At 39.0% G+C, this 27,739-nt stretch overlaps 1 protein-coding gene across 9 annotated transcripts in view; it reads right to left on the reverse strand.

Moving 5' to 3' along the window:
* Positions 1 to 2,602: 2,602 nt before the first annotated feature.
* tspan9a (tetraspanin 9a) overlaps positions 2,603 to 27,739 on the reverse strand; it is a 201,020-nt gene continuing 175,883 nt past the window's right edge. For all 9 annotated transcript variants that reach the window (XM_058387550.1, XM_058387548.1, XM_058387554.1 and 6 more), the window contains 6 exons: positions 26,326 to 26,517; positions 23,188 to 23,262; positions 15,920 to 16,021; positions 15,425 to 15,556; positions 12,618 to 12,701; positions 2,603 to 6,109 (listed from right to left, as the gene is read on the reverse strand). In XM_058387550.1, the coding sequence (XP_058243533.1) occupies positions 6,038 to 6,109; positions 12,618 to 12,701; positions 15,425 to 15,556; positions 15,920 to 16,021; positions 23,188 to 23,262; positions 26,326 to 26,517 (657 nt within the window). In that variant the 3' untranslated portion in view covers positions 2,603 to 6,037. The remainder of the gene's footprint in view (positions 6,110 to 12,617; positions 12,702 to 15,424; positions 15,557 to 15,919; positions 16,022 to 23,187; positions 23,263 to 26,325; positions 26,518 to 27,739) is intronic.

Raw genomic sequence — 27,739 nt, forward strand, 5'->3', positions numbered from 1 at the left:
AGTGTATCCTTTAAACATCATAATCTGTCACTAGCCCATGCTATTATGTGTTGTAAAAATGTCATAAAATCTTTTATTCCACCATGGATATGACCTTGAGCCAGGCCCAGAGAAGTACAAAATGGTTCAGACAAATCACACACATCGTTTCTGATGTATTTCTAGATTGAGCTCATTAAAAATTGAGTTTTTCGTGTCAAAACAGAAAAAAGAGGCAGAATTATTACATGGACTGGCCTACCATAACTGATGACAGTTATGCAAATTGAGACCGCTTTCTTTTTTATACACTTTACAGAGAAGTATTTACTGCCCAAACAGATTTGCCATAGTTTATTAAAAATATTATAATAGTTGTTTGATTTTAATTTTGCTGATGCTCGGTTTAACCGCATTTATTAACCATGTGTATCCAGTGTCGTTCTATAATGATGTGCTAATGTGTTTATTCTCCACTTGGCAAACAAAGAAATATCTGCACAATTAATTCTAACAATATAATTCAATAACATGGAGATAATTACAAACAGTAATTCACAGCTTTAAATAGGTCGATTGCACATAATGAATAGTTTTTTTGGTGCCAGCATAAGACAAAGCAAACAAGCAAAAAGGAGACTTTACATAAATGTCAGTAAAAAAATGCTGCAGTCATTCTACTGTATACTAAAGAAAATCTGTTGTATTCTTAAGGGAAAACGTTTTTAAATCGTGTTATTGTTCACTGTTATAATAAGCCATTATAATAAGCTACCATTTAATTTAAAATGTGTAATGTCCCTTGTGAACATGGTCTATTAGTGTTGCTGCACTTCATTTGCAAGAGGTCTCTCTAGAGCAGTTTGGAATTGTCTATGTAATTGACAAAAATCAATCAACACACATAAATAGCAACATATTTTATTTTCAGCACGGGACTGAAGGTGGTGTAACCTCTGTACTCTTGGGCCTGTGAATACCAGTGTTGAGAATTTCTCCCAGTCTCCACCCACTAGCTAGATTTCACCTGTCATACAACACCTGGTGACATAAGAAGCCGCATATTTCAGAACTGGTGTTTGTGCTTCTTCCTGGAGTCATTAAGTGACTCATGTAGCCATTTTCCATGGAACTTTCTTGCCAAGTTCTCCCTGGGTCATTCTTGGTTCCAAATGGCACATAATTAGTATCCGATTTGGGCACAGCAAGAAGCCAGGTTCTGGGTCCTCTCTAGGTTCGACTTTATGGCTGCTCTAAGATCAGTTGTCTGATTCACAGAATAAGGTGAGATTACCTTGGGCAGGAATCCTGAATTTAACCACAAGGTCACCCCAGAGTCATGTATCCACCAATGTAGGCATTCCAAGCTTTTTCCAAGCTTATTGCTTATTACAGAGAAAGCAACTGATGTAGCTCTCGTGGTAAAGTCTTGAAAATGGTGAAAAGACCTTAATTTTTTCTGTTTGATGTGTTTAGAGATCTTATGCTCCCTGTGCACTTGTGCCACCACACTGCTCCTCAGCATATAAAAGAAGCGTCCAGCTGAATATCTCTCTCTTATCAGACTACCCCCGAGCAGATCCCTTTCATTAGAAAAAAAAAAAACTTTAATAGAAAAGATTAGATTAGAAAAATCTCCAGCCTGAGGTTACAACGATTTAACATTCTTTAAGAACTAGCTTTTAAATAGAAGTGTTCAAGAAGTACCATCCTTCTAAACAAGAAAATAAGTTAACTTTTTGGGTCAGAAATTTCTTGGGGTTTGATATCATTCAGGCTCTGAGACCCTAAAAAGTTGCTAGCTGGCAGCCAGCCTACATTTATACTTCGGTGACTTTGCCATCAGGACCCACTGAACTGATTATTTTGTCTGTAAAGCATCCCGTTTCCAGACTTGCCCTTCAGGGACATGCTCCATGGGTCTCTTTGGTGATGGGGTAATTTTTAGCCACCATCCCATGAGATGGCGTCCCATGAGTTACTCAGATGTCTATTAGGAGCCTGTGGACAAAACTCTCCCTGCTTGAAGCTGTATGAAGCAAGCGGTGTGACGTTATAGGCGCTGGACCATGGAACAAGGTTACGGTGACCTAAAAGTCCCACATGGATGGGTTTATTTTTTTTGGCTTTTGGTTATGCTGTTTTTATGCTTGGTATTTAAAGATTGGAGCCAAATTACATGGAATAGATTTGCATGTCTGGCTGAGCAGCTTAGTCACACCTGGTGTCTGATAGATAATAAAACTAGCAGCGGTAATAATGGAAAGCAGAATTGAAGTGAAACTCTAAGATGGGCTTCTGTACCATTCTTCAAAAATGTGGCACTTGTAATATGAGGCAGAAGCAATGAGATGAAGACATCCTCAGCTTTGGAACACAGGAAACCTGTAGCTCTAACCGCTGTTACAAGCTGCCATGCGGATTACTCCATATGGCGTACATGTGGTCTGATGTGTATTGAGTGAAAAGAAGGATGGGGAAAAATGGCTGAAAGACAAATTGGAAATACCACATCATGCATCACTTAGTGGCTTTGTTGAAATGTTCTGGCGTGCATGATCACACTTGGTTAGGACTGAAACACGTTTAAGGGTTAGTCATTAAAGAAAATGGCTACATCGCGACAGAATTTTGCGACACACTCTCCTTTATTTAAAAAATACTAGGATTTAAAGAATGACATTTAGTGCACCACCTAACATAGATATTTATAGTGCTTTACATGTAGCAAAAACTCCACAGGACAAACTTGGGTTGGCATGAAATTAGATGTGCCAAGACACCATGACATTAAACACCTCAAATCAGGAGCTCAAACCTCAACTCTGATACATAGCCTAGCGCTGGGTCAGGACATTAATACAAAAATATAGATATGACAGAAATGAGTTGTCCAAATCCCGTATATCTAACCAAATTAGTCATTTACTGGCAGTGCTTCAAAGAAAGAGTGGAACATGTGGACAAGTTATATAACGATTACTTAGAACTGTTGATATAATGCTTCTTCTCACATATGGATATAAACAGCAACATGGACAAAACAGAGTTACCTAATGCTCTCAAACTGACAAGTAAAAAAAAAAAAAAGCTAATAGAAATAAAAACGGATATAAAATTAGTTTCATTGGCATTTAAGAAAATGACTAAACAAAATGTACAATCAGAAAAGCCAAACCTTTTTGTGTAGTATGTCTCTGGGTTAGAGCAGTAATAATCAGATTGAGATCAGATGATGAACTAACTACATATTGAGCTTAGCACAGTGTGAAGAACGGCTCAGTAAAGAGACATCGTTTAGAACAGATTATGATGGGTACATTGGCTTCAAATCATATTGTACACTCAGAAATACCAAACTTTGAAATACAGTCATTTGTCAACACTTTTTGAATGCGCATCTAGTATTAGGCCCCAACGTGAAAGCCCAACAGATTATATTAAGGCAATTAAACTGCCGCCTTTTCACAATTCAAATGATACCAATTTTCTTCACATAGTGCTGAACTCGGATTTAAAGAAAACGAATACAGGACAGAATACAATAATGAATACCGCATATGGAATAAAAACAGACAGACATGAGAACAAACAAAAAAATAAATGAAAAATGCAAAAATGAAATAACCCTTGCTTTAAAGTAAAACATTTTGTTTCCCCTTGTGCAGTTAGCTATTACAGAAAGCTTTCCTTATACTTTAAAGCAAACCAAAAAGATAAAGATAAGCATCATCAAGGTCATTAAACACATGCATCATTATTCCACAGTCAGAACTGAGATGATATGGAGGAAAAACACTGAGTGTGGGATGGCAGTAAAGGCTAAATTATTTTTAAAAAAATTCAAACCTCTTGTGGCCACATTTCAGTTTTGCGTAATGTCATATCTCTTGTTTTCATGATAACATGTTCACTATTGTGGAGGTAAAATTACAATAAGAGCTGATATATGCCCTAACTCCTTCACAAACCATCAGTGGGAAATCAATAACCCACCATGTAAAAGACTGAGCATGTTAACAGTTCAGTTTTCAGAATGAAGCATAAAAACCACACACATTCCAAGTAATATATATATTTTTTGACATATAAAACCATGACTTGAGGCTAAAGGAACCTTGTGCCACGCAGCTCTGTGTTACTCTTTTGCCTCTGTTAGTGCGGCTTTTAGTCTGCAGTGATTTCAGCTCCATTTCAGCACCAATCCCAATCCGTCCCAATATCCGCTAGGTGTTAGCAAGCAAGAGTTATTGTTTTAGAGTCTGCACTGTTTCTTAGCAATAGTTCTTTCTTTCTCCTCACGTCCTTATCCTCTTAAGAACCTCAAACAACATCTCACATAGCAGCAATGCATAGTGACAGCGGTTCTATACTCATCCCAAGCAGAATACCAATTTTGTCCATTCTTCTGCATATCTAGGATGAAAATCTGAACTGCTGACCACCTCTGGTCCCTGATTGTATAAAACCAATTTTCCAAATCTACAGTAAACAGCAGTCTCAACTGATGCCCAATTAAATGAGTGGTGTTTTTTTTTTATATCAGCACAACCTGCACTTTTCAAAGACTTTAGGAGAACGGTATGCTATCTGTGTCCTGGGTTGGATAAAAGATGGCTGATGACCCTCTTTTTGCCAGAATGTCAGACAACAATTGCAGTCTGGGCAAAACAATTGATGGTTCTACTGGACAGCAATTAAATCCTACAAAACCGTGAGCTAAAAGTGCTGTCGTTGATCTTTTTCTCAGCTCTAGGGCGAAGAAGGCAGAGATGACAGAACAGATTTAGTTGCTAGAGCTGTATTTGAATTGAAGTTACGAATACAAAACCAGCTCATCTAACAGGAATGTCAGTTGAAATAGAAACTACTTTGACCTCTGTGGCACATCTTAGCCTTGAAAATGCTTGGGGGGGAAAATGAATAGATGATAAGAATGAGGAAAAAACATTGGATGAAGTGCTCAGGTATACAGAAGCAGAAAGAATGTATGACCCTTGTCTTCTAATGATCAATGGTGCAGGGAGGCTGCTTTCTAAGCTTTAGTCAATGTGCCTCTGTGTGCGTTTTTCATGGCTCTGAATGTGGAGTAACTGTTCATGAAGCAAACTTCACTTGTTATTTCACTATTACAACTACTGTACAGCACTGGCTCTAAAATATTAATGTGAAAATAGTATTAAACAGATTGCTATCCATCTGTACTTTAGACAGTGCATTATGACTGTGTATCAGGTTATTTGAACACAGAGGGACAAGGAGAAACATCCGCAGTTGTCTGACATCCCGATGTAACACTCAACCCACACCTGAATTTTCCAACTTACTTGAATCCGCTTACCTGAACCATTCAGTATAAATCTGTGCTTATGAGTAGTTAGAACACACCAAGCCCTTCTCTGACCATCCACAGCAACCCAGAGTCCTACTCAGCTAACTCAGGAAACACTTCAATCCTCTGATGCATAACGATGAGAATTAAAGGACCGGGGTACAAAATGAGAAAAAAAAACAAACAAAACAAAAGAAATAATCGTCCACTGAAATGACAGCGGTTTCCACCTAGCTGAAAACTGCCGAGGCCAGGATGAAAGCTTTTGTCATTTTCATTGTCGAGGGAATTTGAATAACATTTAAAAAGCACACCACCCAAAGGATGGCATGGTTAGTCTTCTAGATCTTCTCCTTTCCTTTGCAGGATGGGAATTATACATTAGTAGAGCAATGCCGTTTATTGTTGTCATGATATTCGCCTTCCTGCAATTGTTAGTCCAAGCATACATAAAAAAAGGTTCTAAAGGAGTAGGGAAAGGGAAACAGCCAGCACAGTACTTCTTGGCCAAAGAGTTTAAATTCCTTCCTCTCTGTCTCTCTTTCTCTTTGGCAGATGAGTGGTATCACGAGAGAGAAGAGAAAGAAGAAGAAAAGGGACGCATGGCTGATGTCTGTACAGAGTCGTTTGAGGAGAACAGGAGATAAGGCTAGGGGATGTAGGAGATGTAAAGGAGCTTTTCTTCCAGAATCAGTTCCATAAGCCTCTGTCTGTACTGAATCCTGGCTAGGCATTGTACTTCTTCCCTGTTCTGTGGATCTGATGAAACAACGTCATGGAAAAGGCCATACCCAGGAGCTGCAACACAAAAAAAACACATCCAGGAGGTGAGGGGTGAGATACACATCTCAAACACACACATCTCAAACACACACATCTCAAACACACACACCTCAAACACACACACCTCAAACACACACACCTCAAACACACACAGCTCACAGACGTCAAACACAGACATCTTAAACACACACGGCTCACACGTCAAACACACCTCTCAAACACAGACATCTTAAACACACAGTTCACACATCTTAAACATACACCTCTCAAACACAGACATCTTAAACACACAGTTCACACATCTTAAACATACACCTCTCAAACACAGACATCTTAAACACACAGTTCACACATCTTAAACACACACCTCTCAAACACAGACATCTTAAACACACAGTTCACACATCTTAAACATACACCTCTCAAACACAGACATCTTAAACACACAGTTCACACATCTTAAACATACACCTCTCAAACACAGACATCTTAAACACACAGTTCACACATCTTAAACATACACCTCTCAAACACAGACATCTTAAACACACACAGTTCACACATCTTAAACATACACCTCTCAAACACAGACATCTTAAACACACACAGTTCACACATCTTAAACACACAGTTCACACATCTTAAACATACACCTCTCAAACACAGACATCTTAAACACACACAGTTCACACATCTTAAACATACACCTCTCAAACACAGACATCTTAAACACACACAGTTCACACATCTTAAACATACACCTCTCAAACACAGACATCTTAAACACACAGTTCACACATCTTAAACACACAGTTCACACATCTTAAACATACACCTCTCAAACACAGACATCTTAAACACACAGTTCACACATCTTAAACACACAGTTCACACATCTTAAACATACACCTCTCAAACACAGACATCTTAAACACACAGTTCACACATCTTAAACACACAGTTCACACATCTTAAACATACACCTCTCAAACACAGACATCTTAAACACACAGTTCACACATCTTAAACACACAGTTCACACATCTTAAACATACACCTCTCAAACACAGACATCTTAAACACACAGTTCACACATCTTAAACACACAGTTCACACATCTTAAACATACACCTCTCAAACACAGACATCTTAAACACACAGTTCACACATCTTAAACACACAGTTCACACATCTTAAACATACACCTCTCAAACACAGACATCTTAAACACACAGTTCACACATCTTAAACATACACCTCTCAAACACAGACATCTTAAACACACAGTTCACACATCTTAAACATACACCTCTCAAACACAGACATCTTAAACACACAGTTCACACATCTTAAACATACACCTCTCAAACACAGACATCTTAAACACACACAGTTCACACATCTTAAACATACACCTCTCAAACACAGACATCTTAAACACACAGTTCACACATCTTAAACACACAGTTCACACATCTTAAACATACACCTCTCAAACACAGACATCTTAAACACACAGTTCACACATCTTAAACACACAGTTCACACATCTTAAACATACACCTCTCAAACACAGACATCTTAAACACACAGTTCACACATCTTAAACATACACCTCTCAAACACAGACATCTTAAACACACAGTTCACACATCTTAAACATACACCTCTCAAACACAGACATCTTAAACACACACAGTTCACACATCTTAAACATACACCTCTCAAACACAGACATCTTAAACACACACAGTTCACACATCTTAAACACACACCTCTCAAACACAGACATCTTAAACACACACAGTTCACACATCTTAAACATACACCTCTCAAACACACACAGTTCACACATCTCAAACACACACCTCTCAAACACAGACATCTTAAACATACACAGTTCACACATCTTAAACATACACCTCTCAAACACACACAGTTCACACATCTTAAACATACACCTCTCAAACACAGACATCTTAAACACACACAGTTCACACATCTTAAACATACACCTCTCAAACACACACAGTTCACACATCTCAAACACACACCTCTCAAACACAGACATCTTAAACATACACAGTTCACACATCTTAAACATACACCTCTCAAACACACACAGTTCACACATCTTAAACATACACCTCTCAAACACACACAGTTCACACATCTTAAACATACACCTCTCAAACACAGACATCTTAAACACACACAGTTCACACATCTTAAACATACACCTCTCAAACACACACAGTTCACACATCTTAAACATACACCTCTCAAACACACACAGTTCACACATCTTAAACATACACCTCTCAAACACAGACATCTTAAACACACACAGTTCACACATCTTAAACATACACCTCTCAAACACAGACATCTCAAACACAGACATCTCAAACACACACAGTTCACACATCTTAAACACACACCTCTCAAACACAGCCATCTTAAACACACACAGTTCACACATCTTAAACATACACCTCTCAAACACAGACATCTTAAACACACACAGTTCACACATCTTAAACATACACCTCTCAAACACAGACATCTTAAACACACACAGTTCACACATCTTAAACATACACCTCTCAAACACAGACATCTTAAACACACACAGTTCACACATCTTAAACACACACCTCTCAAACACAGACATCTTAAACACACACATCTCAAACACACACAGTTCACACATCTCAAACATACACCTCTCAAACACAGACATCTTAAACACAGTTCACACATCTCAAACACACACCTCTCAAACACAGACATCTTAAACATACACAGTTCACACATCTTAAACATACACCTCTCAAACACACACAGTTCACACATCTTAAACATACACCTCTCAAACACACACAGTTCACACATCTTAAACATACACCTCTCAAACACACACAGTTCACACATCTTAAACATACACCTCTCAAACACAGACATCTTAAACATACACAGTTCACACATCTTAAACATACACCTCTCAAACACACACAGTTCACACATCTTAAACATACACCTCTCAAACACAGACATCTTAAACATACACAGTTCACACATCTTAAACATACACCTCTCAAACACAGACATCTTAAACATACACAGTTCACACATCTTAAACATACACCTCTCAAACACACACAGTTCACACATCTTAAACATACACCTCTCAAACACAGACATCTTAAACATACACAGTTCACACATCTTAAACATACACCTCTCAAACACACACAGTTCACACATCTTAAACATACACATCTCAAACACACACAGTTCACACATCTTAAACATACACCTCTCAAACACACACAGTTCACACATCTTAAACATACACCTCTCAAACACACACAGTTCACACATCTTAAACACACACATCTCAAACACACACAGTTCACACATCTTAAACATACACCTCTCAAACACAGACATCTTAAACACACACAGTTCACACATCTTAAACATACACCTCTCAAACACAGACATCTTAAACACACACAGTTCACACATCTTAAACACACACCTCTCAAACACAGACATCTTAAACACACACAGTTCACACATCTTAAACACACACCTCTCAAACACAGACATCTTAAACACACACATCTCAAACACACACAGTTCACACATCTTAAACATACACCTCTCAAACACACACAGTTCACACATCTTAAACATACACATCTCAAACACACACAGTTCACACATCTTAAACATACACCTCTCAAACACACACAGTTCACACATCTTAAACATACACCTCTCAAACACACACAGTTCACACATCTTAAACACACACATCTCAAACACACACAGTTCACACATCTTAAACATACACATCTCAAACACACACAGTTCACACATCTTAAACATACACCTCTCAAACACACACAGTTCACACATCTTAAACATACACCTCTCAAACACACACAGTTCACACATCTTAAACATACACATCTCAAACACACACAGTTCACACATCTTAAACATACACCTCTCAAACACACACAGTTCACACATCTTAAACATACACCTCTCAAACACACACAGTTCACACATCTTAAACACACACATCTCAAACACAGACATCTCAAACACACACAGTTCACACATCTCAAACACACACATCTCAAACACACACAGTTCACACATCTTAAACATACACCTCTCAAACACAGACATCTTAAACACACACAGTTCACACATCTTAAACATACACCTCTCAAACACAGACATCTTAAACACACACAGTTCACACATCTTAAACACACACCTCTCAAACACAGACATCTTAAACACACACAGTTCACACATCTTAAACACACACCTCTCAAACACAGACATCTTAAACACACACAGTTCACACATCTTAAACACACACCTCTCAAACACAGACATCTTAAACACACACAGTTCACACATCTTAAACACACACCTCTCAAACACAGACATCTTAAACACACACATCTCAAACACACACAGTTCACACATCTCAAACATACACCTCTCAAACACAGACATCTTAAACACACACATCTCAAACACACAGAGCTCAAACACACCTCAGACACACACACAGCTCATACAGTCAGCACACAGCTCATACACACACAGATCAAACACACAATGAATCCTGCTGAACATTCCACTTTGAGTATGAGGTTTGTAAAATGTGGAATAACACAGGGCACTGATATTAGACTTTGTAAACATGCCTCAGCTATGTCACAGAGGAGGAAACTGGTGTTCCCTCACATTAGTGTTTTGCATTCATGCTATTTTCCTGCCTTCAGATGAAGTAATGTGTGATGTAGGAAGCATTAAACCAATCAGGGAGAAATTGAGATGCACTAGAGGAACATGCAGCCTCTTTGAAGTTTCCATTTCAAACCTTCCTGCATTCCCACATCAAACGAAGTCTACAGTCTTCTCTATCAGCCATTATCTTAAAGTAACAGTGTGGGTTTTCTTTTATTATAATTCGCTCTAGGTTTCATTCTGCATCTTGTAGGCAAATGTGTTCTGTCCATGGGTTTATTTGATTTCAATCAGAAATCCCAAACTGTATATCAGAACCCTACATGACAAATATTAAACTTTAATCTCAGTATTCCACCTTGAAAAACAGAGCAGCAAGATATGGTCATGTTGCTTCTTTCCACTTTAACAGATCTAACATCTGTTATTAAATGCTTTCGGAGGAAATGAACTAAAGCTAGAAGTTTTACCTTTGAAGCCACATTGCTAAAATCTGCCTACGCCAGTGCGCAAGGAAGCAAGGTGTCAGGCAGTGTGATCGACAGGTCAGTAGAGATGCCACTGTGTCCTGATTGGTCAGGGTTTTGGTAGCCCACATCATTTATTTTTCTGCAGTTTACAGCGTCTGGGCTGCTGCAGATATGGACATTTCACCTCTGAACAAATAATTTATTGACAGCTGCCAAAATACAGGAAATTGAAGAAAATTAAAAACGTGGTCTCATGTTTATCAGGACTAGTACACTTCACAAGCCTTACATGTGTGGGGCTTCAAAATGTGGCACTACTACAGAGATGCCAGTGATTCATGCAGTCTCAGGCTGTTTGTGTAAGATGTGCTTGCTGAATGCACAGAATGTGATTACTGAACGTATTAGATGCAATTACTGAATGTTTAAGATCTGATTACTGAAAGCATAAATAAGTGATTCTTGAATGTATAAGACACAGATACGGAGGGTATGTAATTACTTAGCGTATAAAAATAAGTTCCTGAGTGTACTCTCATTCTAGGTAAACTTTAGAGACTGTTGTGTGTGGAAATCCCAGGAGATCAGCAGTTTCTAAAATACTTAAGCCAGCCCATCTGGCACCAGCAACCATGCCATGAACGGAATTAAATTCACAGAGATCATACTAGCCCCCCCCCCCCCCCCCCGCCATTCTTATGTGAACATTAACTGGAGCTCTTGACCTGTATCTGCATGATTTTATGCATCATGCTGCTGCCACATCATTGGGTGTTTGGATAACTGCATAAATGAGCAGGTGCACAGGCGTTCCTATTAAAGCGGAAGGTGTATAAGATGCGATTCCTGAGTTTCTAAGAGGTTTTAAAAAGAAGTGTTGTGCAGATAAATGCGAAAGTGCATTTTTACACAAGCACTCATAACAGCTCCTACACTTTACCTTAACAAGATGCTAGACACATAAACATATTGTTCTATAAATGTGGACGACTCCCCACAGTCTGGACACACAAACACACACTGAAAACACTGTTTTCCATTAAATGCGCTATTGCTTCTCAGATATAAATATTTGAGCGCAGCAGGATCAGGCAATGGGCACTGACCACACTCATTACTTCAAACCTGGCACATAAAGGGACTAAACAGAAACACCCACATGCATATGCCCGATCCTGCAGAGATACAAAGACACAGCCCCTTTCATCACACACACACACACACACACACACACACACTCGCTCATGTTTACTTGTCACAAATAATATTACCTGGACGACCAAGATACACATAGCGATAGTGCCGAGCAGGTGCTTGTTATCATCCAGCCACTCCTCCACCTTCTCAAAGCAACCCTGCAGCAAACACACACACATACACAATATTGACTTGTAGAATAAACACATAACTATATAGACATTTTAAAACATAGCATGCCACTGTTGAGCATCATCCATATATCGATCTGCTAGTGTGAGCATTCTCTAGCTAATTTAAACACTCTGCAGCATGAATTTACAGCCTTTATAAGAGTAGGTGAGTGAACAGGGCTTATTTAATTAACAATTTTTTACTGATCATGGAAGACTGGCTTAGCATATCATTGCTCTGTAATGACAACTGCAATGCCTGAGCAATAAATCGTTTCTCAGTTTGGCTCCGATTCTGTATGAGCATGGAAAACGTGCATGCCATATGTAGCAGCTGAACAATCTTAGCTCTTGTGCTGAATTGGCTGATCGGGAAGAGCGCGTCTTTTCTATGTGAGCTGGTATATGTGGTGACAGACCACCATAGTTGAGATACAATACAAATTTTCTGGCTGTGTGACATACTTGGATATAGTGGACAGAGACAATAAGATAAGATAAGAAAAGAAAAGCCAGATTTCTCACACAGTGACTCAATGTATAAAGTCAGCAAAGTCCCTGAGGTGCAGGACTTCGTCTGTGGTATTCTGAACATCTTAAAACATTTAAAATACATTTACACCCAGAAACACAATTGCCTCTATCTGTTTTCTAATAGAAGAGATTAAAAAGCAGGCAGCTTTTAGTGCTGCTCTGACATTAAAAGAAGCTTTTACTGATCTCCGCATTTAATTTCCCTTCGTTCATTAATGAAACCGTTTCAAGCCCAGAATAAGAGTGAAACAACCAAAATCTAATTTCATGCTATATCTAAATGAATTAATAAATTCTTCATTTAAATACCATATGCTTCAAAAATGTCCATTCATGTTTCGTTTATGCGCATCAGCCTTACTGTTCTAAGCCACATATTTGCTGCCGATGCGTTCCGTCTTTGTTAATACACTCCCAAACGTGCTCTTTCAAATGGAGTGAAAAATCAAAAGCTGAAGTTGATTCCCTGGAGAAAAGCTGAGAAAACATCAGCTGAGCTATTGTGAAAGCCCCAAATTTCTGCCAGTTTCACACGTGATACAGTGCTCAATTAATATTCTGTGCATAAGCTGCCTTAACAGGGGGTAGGAAATCATCTTTTTAACCACTCTGCCCTCCAAATCCTTCCCAGCACACTAAATGCAAATAAGCTGAGCCGCAAAAGCTGAAGCTTCTCCCTTCTGCTCGTAGAACGGGCCACCGCTTGAGAAGACTCTAACCAGAGTAAGCCAGAAAGCGCTTTATTTGTTTATCTACTCAGCAGGCCACTTCACAATTTCTTCATAGAGTTTAAAGTGCACTCCAAATGAATTTATTCGACGTTATGTGTAAGATCACCCTTCTCCAAGTTCTCTATCTAGTACACTCGCTTCCAACAACGTACTGACACCTGCTATTCATGAGAAATCCTCAGCGAACTCATATCATCTCTGATTTGACAGATAAAGAAGATTAAATCCTCTCGTGTCAGTCTGTCAATCTTTTATTTTGTTTCTTATTAATTTATTATATTCTTACTGTGTTTCATATATAATGTTAAATTACTTTTAGTATACTTCTAACTCTGTGTGCTGCTGTAATGCGTGAACTTCCCTCTGGGAAATCTATCTGTCTATCAATGTGTCTGTAAAATCCAGTCACTCTTCATCCTTTGAGTTTTCTTCAAACAGTCTCCCTGGTGAAACACTTTGACCCTTAAATCTTAAAAGTTGATAAATTCCTTGTGAGGTTATTCGATGAGCATTTCTCTATGCTAAAGTCAAGAAATGTATATTCCAAAACTACTATTTTAATAATAAAAGGCTATAAAATATCCAATTCCTTTGCCTTATTAGAAAATTCTTCCCTGGTAACATGAACTCCTGTGCAGCACTTGTGCTAGAAAAGCGTGTAGGAATAACAGAGTAGAGTTTCCACAAATCCTTTGTTCTTAGAAAAGCTGCAAGTCCTGAGCGGTGTACTGGTGTATATCGGACTAGAGGCATGGCACATGCGGACAGCAATGTAAAATGATGTGGTTTGTGTGGATTTGACTGCTGCTTCCATAATTATAGCTGCATAGCAGCCACACGGAAGAAGCACACATTAAGTCAAACGGTTTCAAATGAGCTGTGCTGTCCTCTGGTAACTGCCTACTATCGCATGGAGGCGATAAGCTTATTAACCAGCTCAGCAAGATCAAATTAATTTTAATGTTGTTTATATTTGCAACACGGAGATTTTGGCAGAATTAGGAACTAATTATGAAAAGAGGTTTACAGGAGATTAAAAGAACCTATGGAGAAGTTTTGAAGAGTGAAGTGTTTATGGGTCATTATCACTTTAGCCTTAAAAATGTATCTTTGCGTCTTCTGTATATTTATCTGCTGGTGTGAGCAATAGTTCATTTGAAGACACTGCTGCAGTAAAGGCACAGATAAGCAGAAAATGATTCGTCACAGCTGAAATTCTGTTTATTCGCCTGGATATCCAGGAAACACTGGCAAGTATACTGACTCTCGCTGTTCATAACAAGTAACATAATGATAGTGTGTTATCATCATCCAATTAAGCCATAATTAAATCAACCTTACTACAAAACTAAACTTTGTTATTTAGCAAAACAAGATAACTCGTGTTTCAGCCAAACGTTATCCCACACACATTCCTGTTTTGTCCAGTCTTCAGCCACTCACCCGCTTCCAGAACTCGTTGGTGACGTTGCGGCCGCAGTCCTGATAGTGTTCCTGGCAGCAGCGGTCAGGTACCACCTTCTCTTTCAGAGCCTCGTGCCAGTCTGTAAACCCAGTCACACCACAGCACTTCCACTGTGCAATGCAGAGAAAGACATACAGTCAATGTTATTCAGCTAATGGAAGGGAGTAGCAAAAGGGCAGAAAGCCTGTCTGCAATTCTCCACTTTTTTCTCCTGTCTTACCCAGCAATTTCTCACTTCAGCTAATCTCTATCAGACACTTTATACAAAAAAAAATCATGACTCAGTAGTCGTGAAAAGATGCCAGTGGCTTTTGTAATTCAAATGCAGAGCCACTTTTTGCTTTTAGTTGCCTTTTGAGAAATATCTAATCTAAGAGGATTAAACAAAAAATGCATGCAATTTGACAAATCTCTGCTGGGAGACATAATGTGCTGATGCTACAGATCAGAAGTTTATTGTGTAATGTGTGTACCTCGGCTTGGATGATATTCCAAGCGTTCTTTAGTCCAACGTTGTTTTCTGAGTAGTACAGAGAAAGGCCATCTTTCAGATCCTGCTTGGCATTCTCACTGACCTAAAACAGCAACGAAGCCATGAATAAAAATCCATCATTCATCAAACAGTTAGCACTATAAATGAAAACACCTTTGGCAGACCAATAAAACATATACATTTAGACATGCCATTATTTATTAACGGTGTTATATGATCAGGTGATGCTTTGGTCCAGTGTTGCATGTTAGCTGTAAAATGAGCTGCAAAATTTGGTAAAGTTCTAGTTGCTTATTCACTATCACTAGCTGCTGTGAGTGGATTGCATTATACAAACATCCCATCAGTGGGTTTTAATGACTATACTGTATATTGTTTTAATCCTCTCAGCTTTCAAACTGCCAGCGAGTATCAAATGCACAAGCATTTAGATTAAAAATCACACAACATGGCATTGGTGGTAGAGTTATTAGTGACACAGGATGACTTGTTAATGCTCTTAGCACAATCTTTTTCAGATTCTATAGCTACTATGCCCCTAGCATTGACCTACTTTACATTTTTAATATCATCATTAATCAGAAGCATTACAAATGAGTTCTACTCCAATAACCCATATACCCGGATACAAATACACCTGAAAACCTTACAACGAAGCATAATGTGAAACGAGTTACTGATTAACAGCATGGCTGATATGATGCCTGATCTAAGAGCCAACAATAAAAATCAGTCAAGAGTAATGATAAAAGAGAAGGAGGGCTCTCGGAGAGGAGGAACACTGTTTATGAGGAGGTATTTTGGTGTTTGTATGCTGCGTGTATTGGCTCCCTGTGAACCCTGCAGGCTCCATCAAACCTGATTCTGCGGAGAGGTGAGAGAAAAATGAGAGGAGGAGACACATCAACAACCTCTCTCACAGAAAGACCTCAAAACCTCAGACAATTCTTATTCTCATTATACAGAGACAGTGTTAGAGAACAGCATGCATAGTCTGCTCCCTCTTCCCCCCTCACTCTCTCTCACACACACACCTTGCTCATATTTGTCAGTGAACACTGTAACTACACTAACAGCAGATCTGAATAGCAGTACTGGCCTAAAATACATGATAATGACTACTGCTTCACAACTGAACAGAGGTGATCCAATTACCCCAGCGTGCACAGCGCAATCACTCTGCACTAATACGGCCTATTAACAATTAGCCTGGAGCCATGAAGATTATACTTATAGTATCATATCTGTGAAAAACATGCTGCAACAGAGCTGGGAAGTAAACCAGGGAGAAGACAGAGATGTGCATATTATACCAGAGTGCTGCTGAATTCTCCATTCTTATTAATCAGAAGGTACAGTACGCCTTCATTTTCTACAGCAGCATAGCTCAGACAATTCTGCCAGATGTTTAGCAAAGTTTATATTAATGCATTATTGTTTCTAGAGTAGCACAGGGACTTTCAGTAAATGGCAGATGCTACACATGCAGTAAATAGATTTGTGTAGCTGTTGATGTGAAGACGTTGATGTGAGGAAATGTTTATTAAGCATTTTTAGAAGAAGACTCCAGTGTCAGCACTTTGTAGAGATTATTTGCTTTTTTTGTCTTATTTAATGACTGGTGATAGAACTGATGTTCGTTGCTGCAATAATATACAGTAAGATATATAATGATACCTGTTGCGAGGATGGTCCACAAGATTAACTGTAACTATAAACTGTTAGAAACTGTTAAATAAATACTTACACTAGCATGTGTTTAAAAATAAATGTGCTTTTCTTGCCTCCCACCAGAGTTTAAGACTGACGCTATTCTTAGTCTATAACCTAGTGAACCAGTATTGACGCATTCATTGTTAGAATACTAGAGACGTCATTGATAAAGAGTTTGTTCTAGATAAAGAAATGCCTTAAATGTAAATATAAACAATAATTCATTATCATAAAACCCATATATTACCAGCTGTTTGAGCGATTACTATAGAAATTATAACATACTAGACCTCGAGCATTAATGTGAACGTTACAGACAGAACCTCTGTCACAACTGTGCTATTAAAGAAAAATGAATGCCCTCCTGATTTAAGAAATGAAACTTTGCTGAAATGATAAATACACACCAGCTTCTTCAGCTTTTGATTGATTTAGCAATTCCCAGCTTCTTGTCACCATGAGATTGTGGTCTGAATGTAAGCATGGTGGTCCATTTGCACTAGGAAAAAGAGAAAGCCCGTCTCTCTAGTTCCTCTTTAGGAAGCACAATACAACTGCTTCAATTAGGGTTAATTTATTGCTTAATTTATTGTCTTGAACAAATGCATTGATCATTAGGAGTTTATTTTCTTGACCTCTGGCAATGTTTAAACAAAGTCGGTCTAGTTGAAACTGAACCCCCGGTGCATACTCCAAATGAATTCCAGACACCTGCTTGTGATTGTTGTGTGTTTGCTTTGTCTTCATTTCTCATGGTAAAGTTTGGACACACTCTTGCAGATGTTAGCGTTTGTTGAGCAGTGTTTGGACAGTGCCATTGTATTTAATGCACGTCAGTAGGGCCTCAGCCCGATACTATGTCTCTACCTGCTCTTAAATAAAGCTAATGTTAGGCTTGTCACACCTGCTACATTTAGCTAATGTGAAATATCATTAGTCTCTAATTAGAGCCTTGATCTTGATACAGCAGGAGTGAAAAAAAAGGAGATGGGGGAAAAAAAAAATCTGTCATAGCAAGCAGACTCTAAATAGAAAGAGAAAATGCTTACATACAATTTGTACGTTACATACAATATGCACGTATGTACCATATTATGAAATCAATATTCTGTATAATGGTACTCAAGAGCACTTAGAAAAACAAGAGCCTTTTCACATGCCCCCCCCCAATCAAATTATACCATTGGTTCAATTTGTCACATTACTTAGTTACTTGATGTTGAACTGAAGGTACACTGTGGGTTGAGACAGAATGCCTTCAAGATATATTTAGCAAAAGAAAAAACAACAACAACAACAACAAACACTGCAGTTTAATGTCTATAACTCACAAAAGATTTTTTAAAATATATAAGATGAGTAACTTTAAAAGGCTTCAAGTATACAGTCACAATAAACAGAAAATACATAAATAATATAAATATTTAATGAATAATTAAAGATTAAGAGAAATAAAGCAATGCACGAGTTTGCGAATTTCAAAAAAGCCCACACTGTAGATGTGATGTACATAATTAGCAGGTTGGTAGGAATACGTCGATGTGGGAAAAAAACAGCAAACATAAAGCAAACCCAGAATAGCTCCTAGGTATAGACTTAAGTATTTGGACCAAAAGATGCCTGCAAATCAACGGCCTTGGCAACACTGATTTAATTTCTTCCTCTGTTTTTCACCATACTTTTCCGCCTACCCCAAAATACATTTATGCCTGTTACAGTATGTCTTTCTTCTACAGTGACTGGACTCTAATTTTCACCTCTAGCATGGCATTGCTGTTATGCAGATTTCTGCACAATATCAGCATTGCCCTACTGAGAGCTCTGAGGCTCAGATCCTTCTCTCGTTTGACCACCGTCTACATAATGCATGTTATGCAATATTCTAATAGCATGACTTTGCAGATATTTGACCAGCATCAGGCATATCATTTAATTGGCTTAGGAACTTGTCACTGATCGTTTCCAGTGTTTATTTTCAGTCTGTCCTGACAAACACGAGCACACAGGCAATATGAGATCCCCAAGAGTTCACAAGCAGTAATCTCACAAAATCCTGTCCAAATTGGAGATACAGGAAATCAGCTCAGATCACCGACAAACAGCAGGGTGCACTGAGTCCACAAAACTGTAAACTAAAACAAAATATGGTACACAGGTCTCTGCTCTTATTAACCCAAGACATAATATCTATTACATAACACCTACTGAGGAGCCACATGATATTACGTGTATATATACTCAAGCAGGATACATGTTCTGAAATTCAATTGCTTTCTCTAAATTAAGGGCACACCATTAGTGTCTAAAAAAGGTTGCTAACCCACGCATTACCCCTGCGCCATTCTGGTCTAACAGCCATAAGAGAAGTGCACAGGTAATATGGCTCATCTGTCTGCGAGCCCATGGCAGAAAGCGCCGCTCTAGCATGTTTCCCCTAAAATCAGCTAATATGGCTTCATTTGGCCAAGGTGCAGTGCCACGCATGCTGGAACGAGGTCACAGACGTAAAGATGGATGCTATAATCTGGTGCCTAGCCTCCACCATCTGCTGTAGTCAGATGGCAGGTCACCACAGGGTCACGTATGCACGTGGGTGTGGGTGTCTGTGTGTGTAATATCTGTAATCTACAGAGAGTGTGTATAGTAGTGTACGGGCCAATTGTACCTGTCTCTTAACCTCACTACAGAAAAACAGCCATGACTGCATAAACAAAACTGGGACTCTAATTGTCAGTCATCTTGTTGCCTCCAACTCTTCTGGCAGTCCTGATGGGCTGTGATTACAAAGTAAAGCAGCCCTAATTAAACAATCAGCACTTTAGTTTGAAAGTGTGGGGCATGCCATCAATTGTTCCCATTAATGGCTTTTTATATGCTGCCAGTCCAGCTTCATCTAAGCCATGATTATAAATAAATGGCTTGGCGATTTGGATGTCAAATCATAGGATGAATTAAAAACATCTCCGATGGCTGGAGATAGGCCAGAGCTAAACCTCTGAATGGACAGGGGAGAAATGAATGCATTCACAATTCATCCAGCACATATCTTATCTTCCCTAATATGACCTTCTCTGGTCATCATATCTATCACCATCTTTCTAGCCAGAATCCAACATTATATCAGTGACTGACATGAGCGATAAGGCATGAATGGTGTTTGTGGGAATATGGCTTAGTGGCATTTAAAAGCTAATGAAAAGAAAGACACGTTGTTATCAGGTTAACTTTCATTATGTTGAGAGCAAGATATGAACATCATCTGCACTGAGGCATTCTGAATTGCTTTCATTTAGTCAATCTTGATGTGATGCTGTAGCAACACGCAACACACAGCCTGAGAGATACACACTCTGAGCACTTTATTAGGAACACTATACAAACACTATACCAACACTTTGCTCTCAAAGTGCTCAGTTCCTCATGGATTCTACAAGAAGGTCCTTTTTTGAGATTCTGGTCCATGTGGACATGTTGCATATCTGCGAATCTTACACTATACCACATCCCAAAGGTGTTGTTTTGGATTCCAGTGACTGGGAAGACTACTGAAGAACATTGAACTCATGGTCATGTTCAAGAAACCAGTTTGAGACGGCTTTTTCTTATAGCGATGCACATGGTCAACAACATTGATTTGTATTATCAGCCAAAATTGTGACAAGTAAACATTCCCCACACCATTACACCACCTCCATCAGCCTGGAAATTTAACAATGCAGGTTGTGTTTATGGATTCATGAGGTTTACACTAAATTCTGACCTTACCATCTGTGTACCTTAGCAGAAATCAACATTCATAAGACCAGAATATGTTTTTCCAGTCTTCAACTGTCCAGTGTTGGTGAGTCTCTGCCCATTGCAGCTCAGCTTCCTGTTGTTGGCTGACAGAAGTGGGACCTGCATGGTCTTCTTCTGTTGTAGCCCATCGGCCTCAAGATTCAATGAGTTGTGTATCTCACTGCTCAACACATTGTACCGAATGTTTATGTGAGTTACTGAAGCCTTTCTATCAACTCCAACTAGTCTGGCCATGTAGACGTTCTCCCATCAACAAGGTGTTTCGGTCACAGATCTGCCTCAAACTGGATTTTTTTCCTTATTGCACCATTCTGAGTAAACTCTAGAAACTCTTGTGCATGAAAACCCCAGGAGATCAAAAACCAGCCCTTCTAGAATCAAACGTGCCATAATGTAGATACTAACTAAACCTCTTGATTTACATCTGCATGATTTTATGCATTGTACTGCTGTAACATGATTGGCTATTTAGATAACCTCATGAACGAGGAGGTGTACAAAGTGTCTTCTCAATGTACATTTATACAGTTAAAGAGATCATTTAAAGAGAGGCACAAAAGAAATATCTACCTTCAATATGTAATAGATAACACAAGCGTCTCAATATCAGACAAAAAAAGACAGAAGTGAGGAACACAGAGACACAAAGCCCTAAAGCATTTCCACCATCAACGATGTAATTTCCTGATATCAGGACATTTCAGCTTGTGTTATCTTGCTTATACTATAACATTGTCTTCCGTCTCAAAGAAAAACGGTTTTGTATGTTCTGCGTACTTATATTATAACTGAATCATATGAGACAGTAGTTCCTATCTTGTTGCTTGACTGGAGTTCTGGCTAAGCAGAACAATAATAGAAGTTTAAACAGAGGTTGAAATGTGAAATTCAGTATTGTATTATTAATGTACACTTGCTACCCTATCACAATGGAGCGGTCAAGCTATAAAGTCTTTTATCCAGTTGCTGCTGAGAAAAAACAAAACCTAACAAAAAAAAGTGTCCGCTGAAGAAGACCAGTGCAAATATAAAGTTTATAGTAACATAGAAACAGAGATAAGGCTGTGAGGTATACAGTATTTCCCACTGACAGAGCATGCCTCAGAGACAAACACATCCCCATCCCTAAATGGATTGTGGGTAAATGAATTACTTTAGCCAGGCTGGTGGGGTGAGTGAACAATAACCTCCCAGAAGGTCTTTAGCTGATCCAACACTTTCCCTGCATCTCATGAGAGAAACCAAAACTGGCCTCAGCAATAACATGACCTTAAAAACAACCACCTGGAGGCTACTGCACTTCACTAAAATGTATTTTTAATGTATGTTGTGTGACACTTGTGGCTTCATCTAGAGAGTAATCCATGAGTAATCCTAATGTCAAAAAGGTTAGAAAGCGCTGCCCTGTAAATTCTCTGGAAAAGTCACATGAAGCTGCACCTGTAGTCTCTAAGAGACAGCTTAACTCCAATTACTCAGCACCAACTGTTCAAGCTTATGTTGCATTTTACATGTGATCTTCGACCTTTGCAAATTATTTAGGGCATGAAGGTTCCCAACCTCGGAAATGAAGAGCAGATGAAGTCGGGAGGCTCAACAGGCGGACAACTGGAGCGACAGGTTGAGAGACACTAATCTCAAGATGTTCAGACAGACTGTGACTCCTTGTATGTAAGACTGTGGCCTTCACTGGTTTAGAAGAGGAATGCTGTGTAAGAATTCAGGACAGGAGCTTACCTTATCAGAGAATGTGAAGAAAAGGATGAGCAAAATCAGCTCGGCCAGCAAAATAATCAGCAAGACAATGAAGAACTGCAAGCAGAAAAACAGAGATGAATCACTGAAACAAGAAAGGCAGTTCAAATGGAAGTTCTATTCAAATGAATCATCCTCTAAACACACACATTGACTCCCCCTCACTCTCTCTAAATATTTACAAAATCATCTACATAGGATGAGGCTGCCAGGCAGTAAGTATTAACCCGGGGAGCTTGAATCATTTCTTATTCATCATTCTGCTGATTGTGGCTGGTCGAGGGCATGCAAGCAGCAGCTTTAGCCCAGCTGGACGCCTGTAAAATGTTTGTTTACTGAATTTTTGCACTGACAGGTTAACTTGATTGGTTTACCCCATTCCATAGACGATTGAAAGAAAATGCTAATTTGCCTGTGCATGTATTAGCTAATAGCTGAAATAAACTGCACTCTTGACAGGGTCCCTTTTCTGTTTGGCTTTTCTGTCACATGTCAAATCAAATGCAGGAATGGATAAAGATGTGATTTGTGTATAACTGAACACTGCAATTCGATACATTAGAGGAAGAACAATGATGCAGTCGACTCATCTCCAGCCGAAGCTCTAATCTTCTGTTTGTCACTGAAACCTACATGACTATACAGTAGTATACTGGTTTATTTTTTCACCCATTGTCTGTTTTATCAGATGCTCAGTATGAACATCACAGTGGAGGGATATTCAAAAAAAGCATCATGGTGTCTGTGATTGCTATGGTATGCAGGTAAGATTATCCGTTAAAGAAAGGGTGAGACTTGGGCATTGAAGCTTTAAATACAACCCATTAGTTGCCTGACAGCCACATGGAGTCTATTCATCAGTGGAAAAGGACCACCACAGGACCAGTACTGAATAGATTATTTGGTTGATAAACATTTTCAGTACAGCAGTGTAGTGGCATGATGCATAATAGGTACTGCAGTGTTTATAGGACTTTAAACAGTTTCACTGCTAGATTGAGAAATGATCAACAGTCCTGTGATCACCCAAATAATATATGCTCAGTGCCACTCCCATTAATGGACACAGGGTACGATCAGTAGTTCCACACCAACAGACCGTGACTACCAGTGTAACCTCGGCATACGAATGCTCTTACGAATTTCTGCCTTAGAATTGAAATTTTGCAAGAAATTTGCATCAGAATACAAAGCATTTTCGGCATATGAACGAACTGAACAGAACGCCAGCTACGTTGCGTGTACATCTGGGAGCTGTTCAAAACTTGTTTGTGTCAGTGGAAAGCCAAGCGAAGCCAACTGAGGCGAGTTTACATATTTTACGAATATATTTTTTTTCAGTCAGCGAGAGTTGTTTCGGAACAGTCAACCCACTATACCAACGTTGCCTTTGGCATGCCCCCAGAACGAATTAAATTCATATGCCGAGGTTCCATTGTATATGGTATGTGTATCTGATAAAATAGTTAATAAACCTATGTGCAAGGTAGGAATACTTAATAAGCTGGCTGCTCAAAAGGTCAACGAAATCAAATTTACATCAACTCCCCCTGATAAGTCTTCTTAATCACTGAGCTTAACCACTGAGAAATATTTTTATCATCTTAAAACAATAATAAGATGTGCTGTGTGAGTCACAGAGTCAAAACATACATGCACTGCCATGATCTTTCATCCACCAGTTCTTTGTGTTCAATTTCCAGTGTTTAAATTGGTCATTATATACATTTATATGCAGTCAAGTCTGAAGGCATTAGGGTATCCTGACCAGTCCCCATAAAAAATAAGCAGGTCATAAAAAAGTACTCAAACATGACAGTAAAGATTTATTTGTTATAATACAATATTATCTTGACCAATATATTATCCAGGCTTGTAAATCACGCAAAGAGTCCTCTGTGTGAGACATGCTCTCAAAATTAAAGTGTGACCGGGGCTATTAAAAAGAGATAATAGCTTCATACTTGTACTTAATAAAATGTGAGAAAGGGCATACGGGAGAAAAAAAGAGTAGAAGTGATTCTGCATGATTGAGTGAGTGACATAAAAAGGGCTGAGAAACCCACTGGTAAACACTTGCTGCCAAATTAGAAGGGCAAGGCTAGATGGGATAAAATTTGATAGGCAATATTAGATGGAAGATGGCTCAGTGATTTTTTTCCCATGAGGCATTAAAGACGTGTATTAAGGAAAAGGAGTTAAAGAAAGTTTCTTTTTTGCTCCATTCTGCTTATAAGCAAAAGCTGCTCAGTTGGAGAAAATAAACACTGAATCATATCAGACCTGGAGCAAATATTCTCCTAAAATGGATTGATGTGCTAGAAGAACACTGATGGTGTAGCACAATGTCAATATCTGTATCCAGTCAGTGCCTAAAATATATTTGTATCTGTATTTGAATTTAAAGAAGCTAGCATTGCCTAAACTGGATTTTTTTTTATTCAGAATAAATAACCAACAAACAAACCCTCCAAAAACAAACAAACCCAAGGGTGGTACAAAAAGAAGTCATTTTTCATTCAAATTATAATTTACACAGCATAACTTTATTCAATATGAGGAGTTCCTCAACCTCAACTTCATAACTCGAGATCATAAATGGCCTCAACAAGAAGCCCTGTGGAACTTTCTGGCAACCTTTCAATCTAATATGACAATGATCTTTTGAGCGAACTATCTCTTCAATCATCTTTTTCAAATCATTGAACTATTTGTAGTCGATAGCAACAGCCTTCTTTTATTTGATCCTAATATTTAATAACACTTGGGGTTTGTTGAATAGATCAGAATGGGTTGCTGAACATGCTATCAAAATCTACTATGAAACTGGTACACAGTGCTGCTGCGAGCAATATATACAATATATGCAAAATATTATAATGCCTGTATGAGTTTCTGGGAGGATTTAACATTTAACAATAAGAAACAAACCCAAAAGAATCTGATAAGAAACAGTTTGCTACCGATTGATATCTGTATTTGTATCTGCTTAGATCACATCTGGTTATTCAAAGGGTTATGTCCCTTATAAAGAGTGACACACAGTGAGGGTTTTAGGGTAGAGATAGTGTTGTGCTAGTCTGTGTATATGTCTTTGTAGGGGGTCAGGGATATACTTACACTCAGGAGCAGGCACTTGTTTTCCTTGATGGCACCTAGACAACCAAGGAAGCCGGTCACCATGACAATGGCGCCTATAGCGATGACAAGGTTGGCAGCAGAGAGGGAGGGGAAGGAGGGTGAGAAGGTGGCAAAGCTGCCTTGCGACACTGCCAGCCAGATCCCTACGCCCAGCAGTCCACAGCCACACAACTATATATGTAAAGAGAGATAGAGAGAGAGAGAGAGAGAGAGAGAGTTAACACATCACAGATCCTGATACGACATGAATTTGTTTCCAGCCTGTCTATACCTTTTAAAAATTGATGTTTATCAAGAGACATCAGCTTTCACTCCATTACACCTGCACAGCAGTCCCAGCCAGGTAATGAAAATGATTTCAGCTCTGCCGAAAACATTTAAACTTGGAATTCGGTACAGAATGTGTCTCTGTTGCAACTGAGAGGCTTCAGATACTTTTTCACCTCAGACACAGATAATAAAACTTTTGTTGTGCACTAATGGATTTATTAGGGAGGTGGAAAGCCGTCTATCCCCTAAACCACCACTATCCCATGTGTGCATGCTGACAGGCCAGCTCCAGCATTTTTACAAGAGATATAGTGTGTATAAATGTGTCACTGTGAGAGAGAGAGAGAGAGAGACAGAGAGAGAGAGAGAGACAAAGAGATGGATTGAGAGAGAGATTAAGGGACTGAGTAAATACATAGGAGTCTGAGTGTGGTGACAGCAGATACATGAGTGAAAAATGGAAGTTTGAGCATCGGAACCAGTGACTGACAGCCTCAGCTGATCCTGGGCTTGTTTTCTCTGTGGATCACATCTACCACAGATATAGGGTATAGAGTTGAACAAACCAGTTGTGAAGGAAGGAGACGGTTGACATTTCCCTGTCTGCTAATGGAATGATATCCAACACAATTGCCTTGTGTATAAGAAATCCCATGCGGCACTGATACCTAATCAGACACCATGCAGTAAATCATATCATTGTGATGTCTGTCTCAGTTCACTGCTGTTCAGCAGACCATTACAGTACATTACGGCTAAATGCTAACAAACCCACAGCACGAGGAGGCTAATCGGCAAGCCCTCAAGCTGATTTCCAACTCTTTCAGACACAATGAATAAGTAATGGCGCCCACATATAGGCTTCCCGAGCACTGTAATTGAGCTAGCAGGTTCTGTCCTCTCCATAACAGTGACCGGCGCACTTAAGCATAAATAGAGCTCTTCGTTTGAAGCACAGCGAAACAACGCCTTTAGTCATCATCGAGTTGGTAATCCGTCACCCTTTCTACTGAGGTTCCCACCACATCAGAGATTAAAACCTTTCTGCATTTCACTTTTGGCAGCTGAAAGTGGGTGCTGATGCTATGTTTGGATAAAGGAGCACTTTAGCAGGTTTGGTTGT

Source organism: Hemibagrus wyckioides, linkage group LG04 (genome assembly GCF_019097595.1).
Source record: "Hemibagrus wyckioides isolate EC202008001 linkage group LG04, SWU_Hwy_1.0, whole genome shotgun sequence".
Taxonomy (NCBI): Eukaryota; Metazoa; Chordata; class Actinopteri; order Siluriformes; family Bagridae; genus Hemibagrus; species Hemibagrus wyckioides.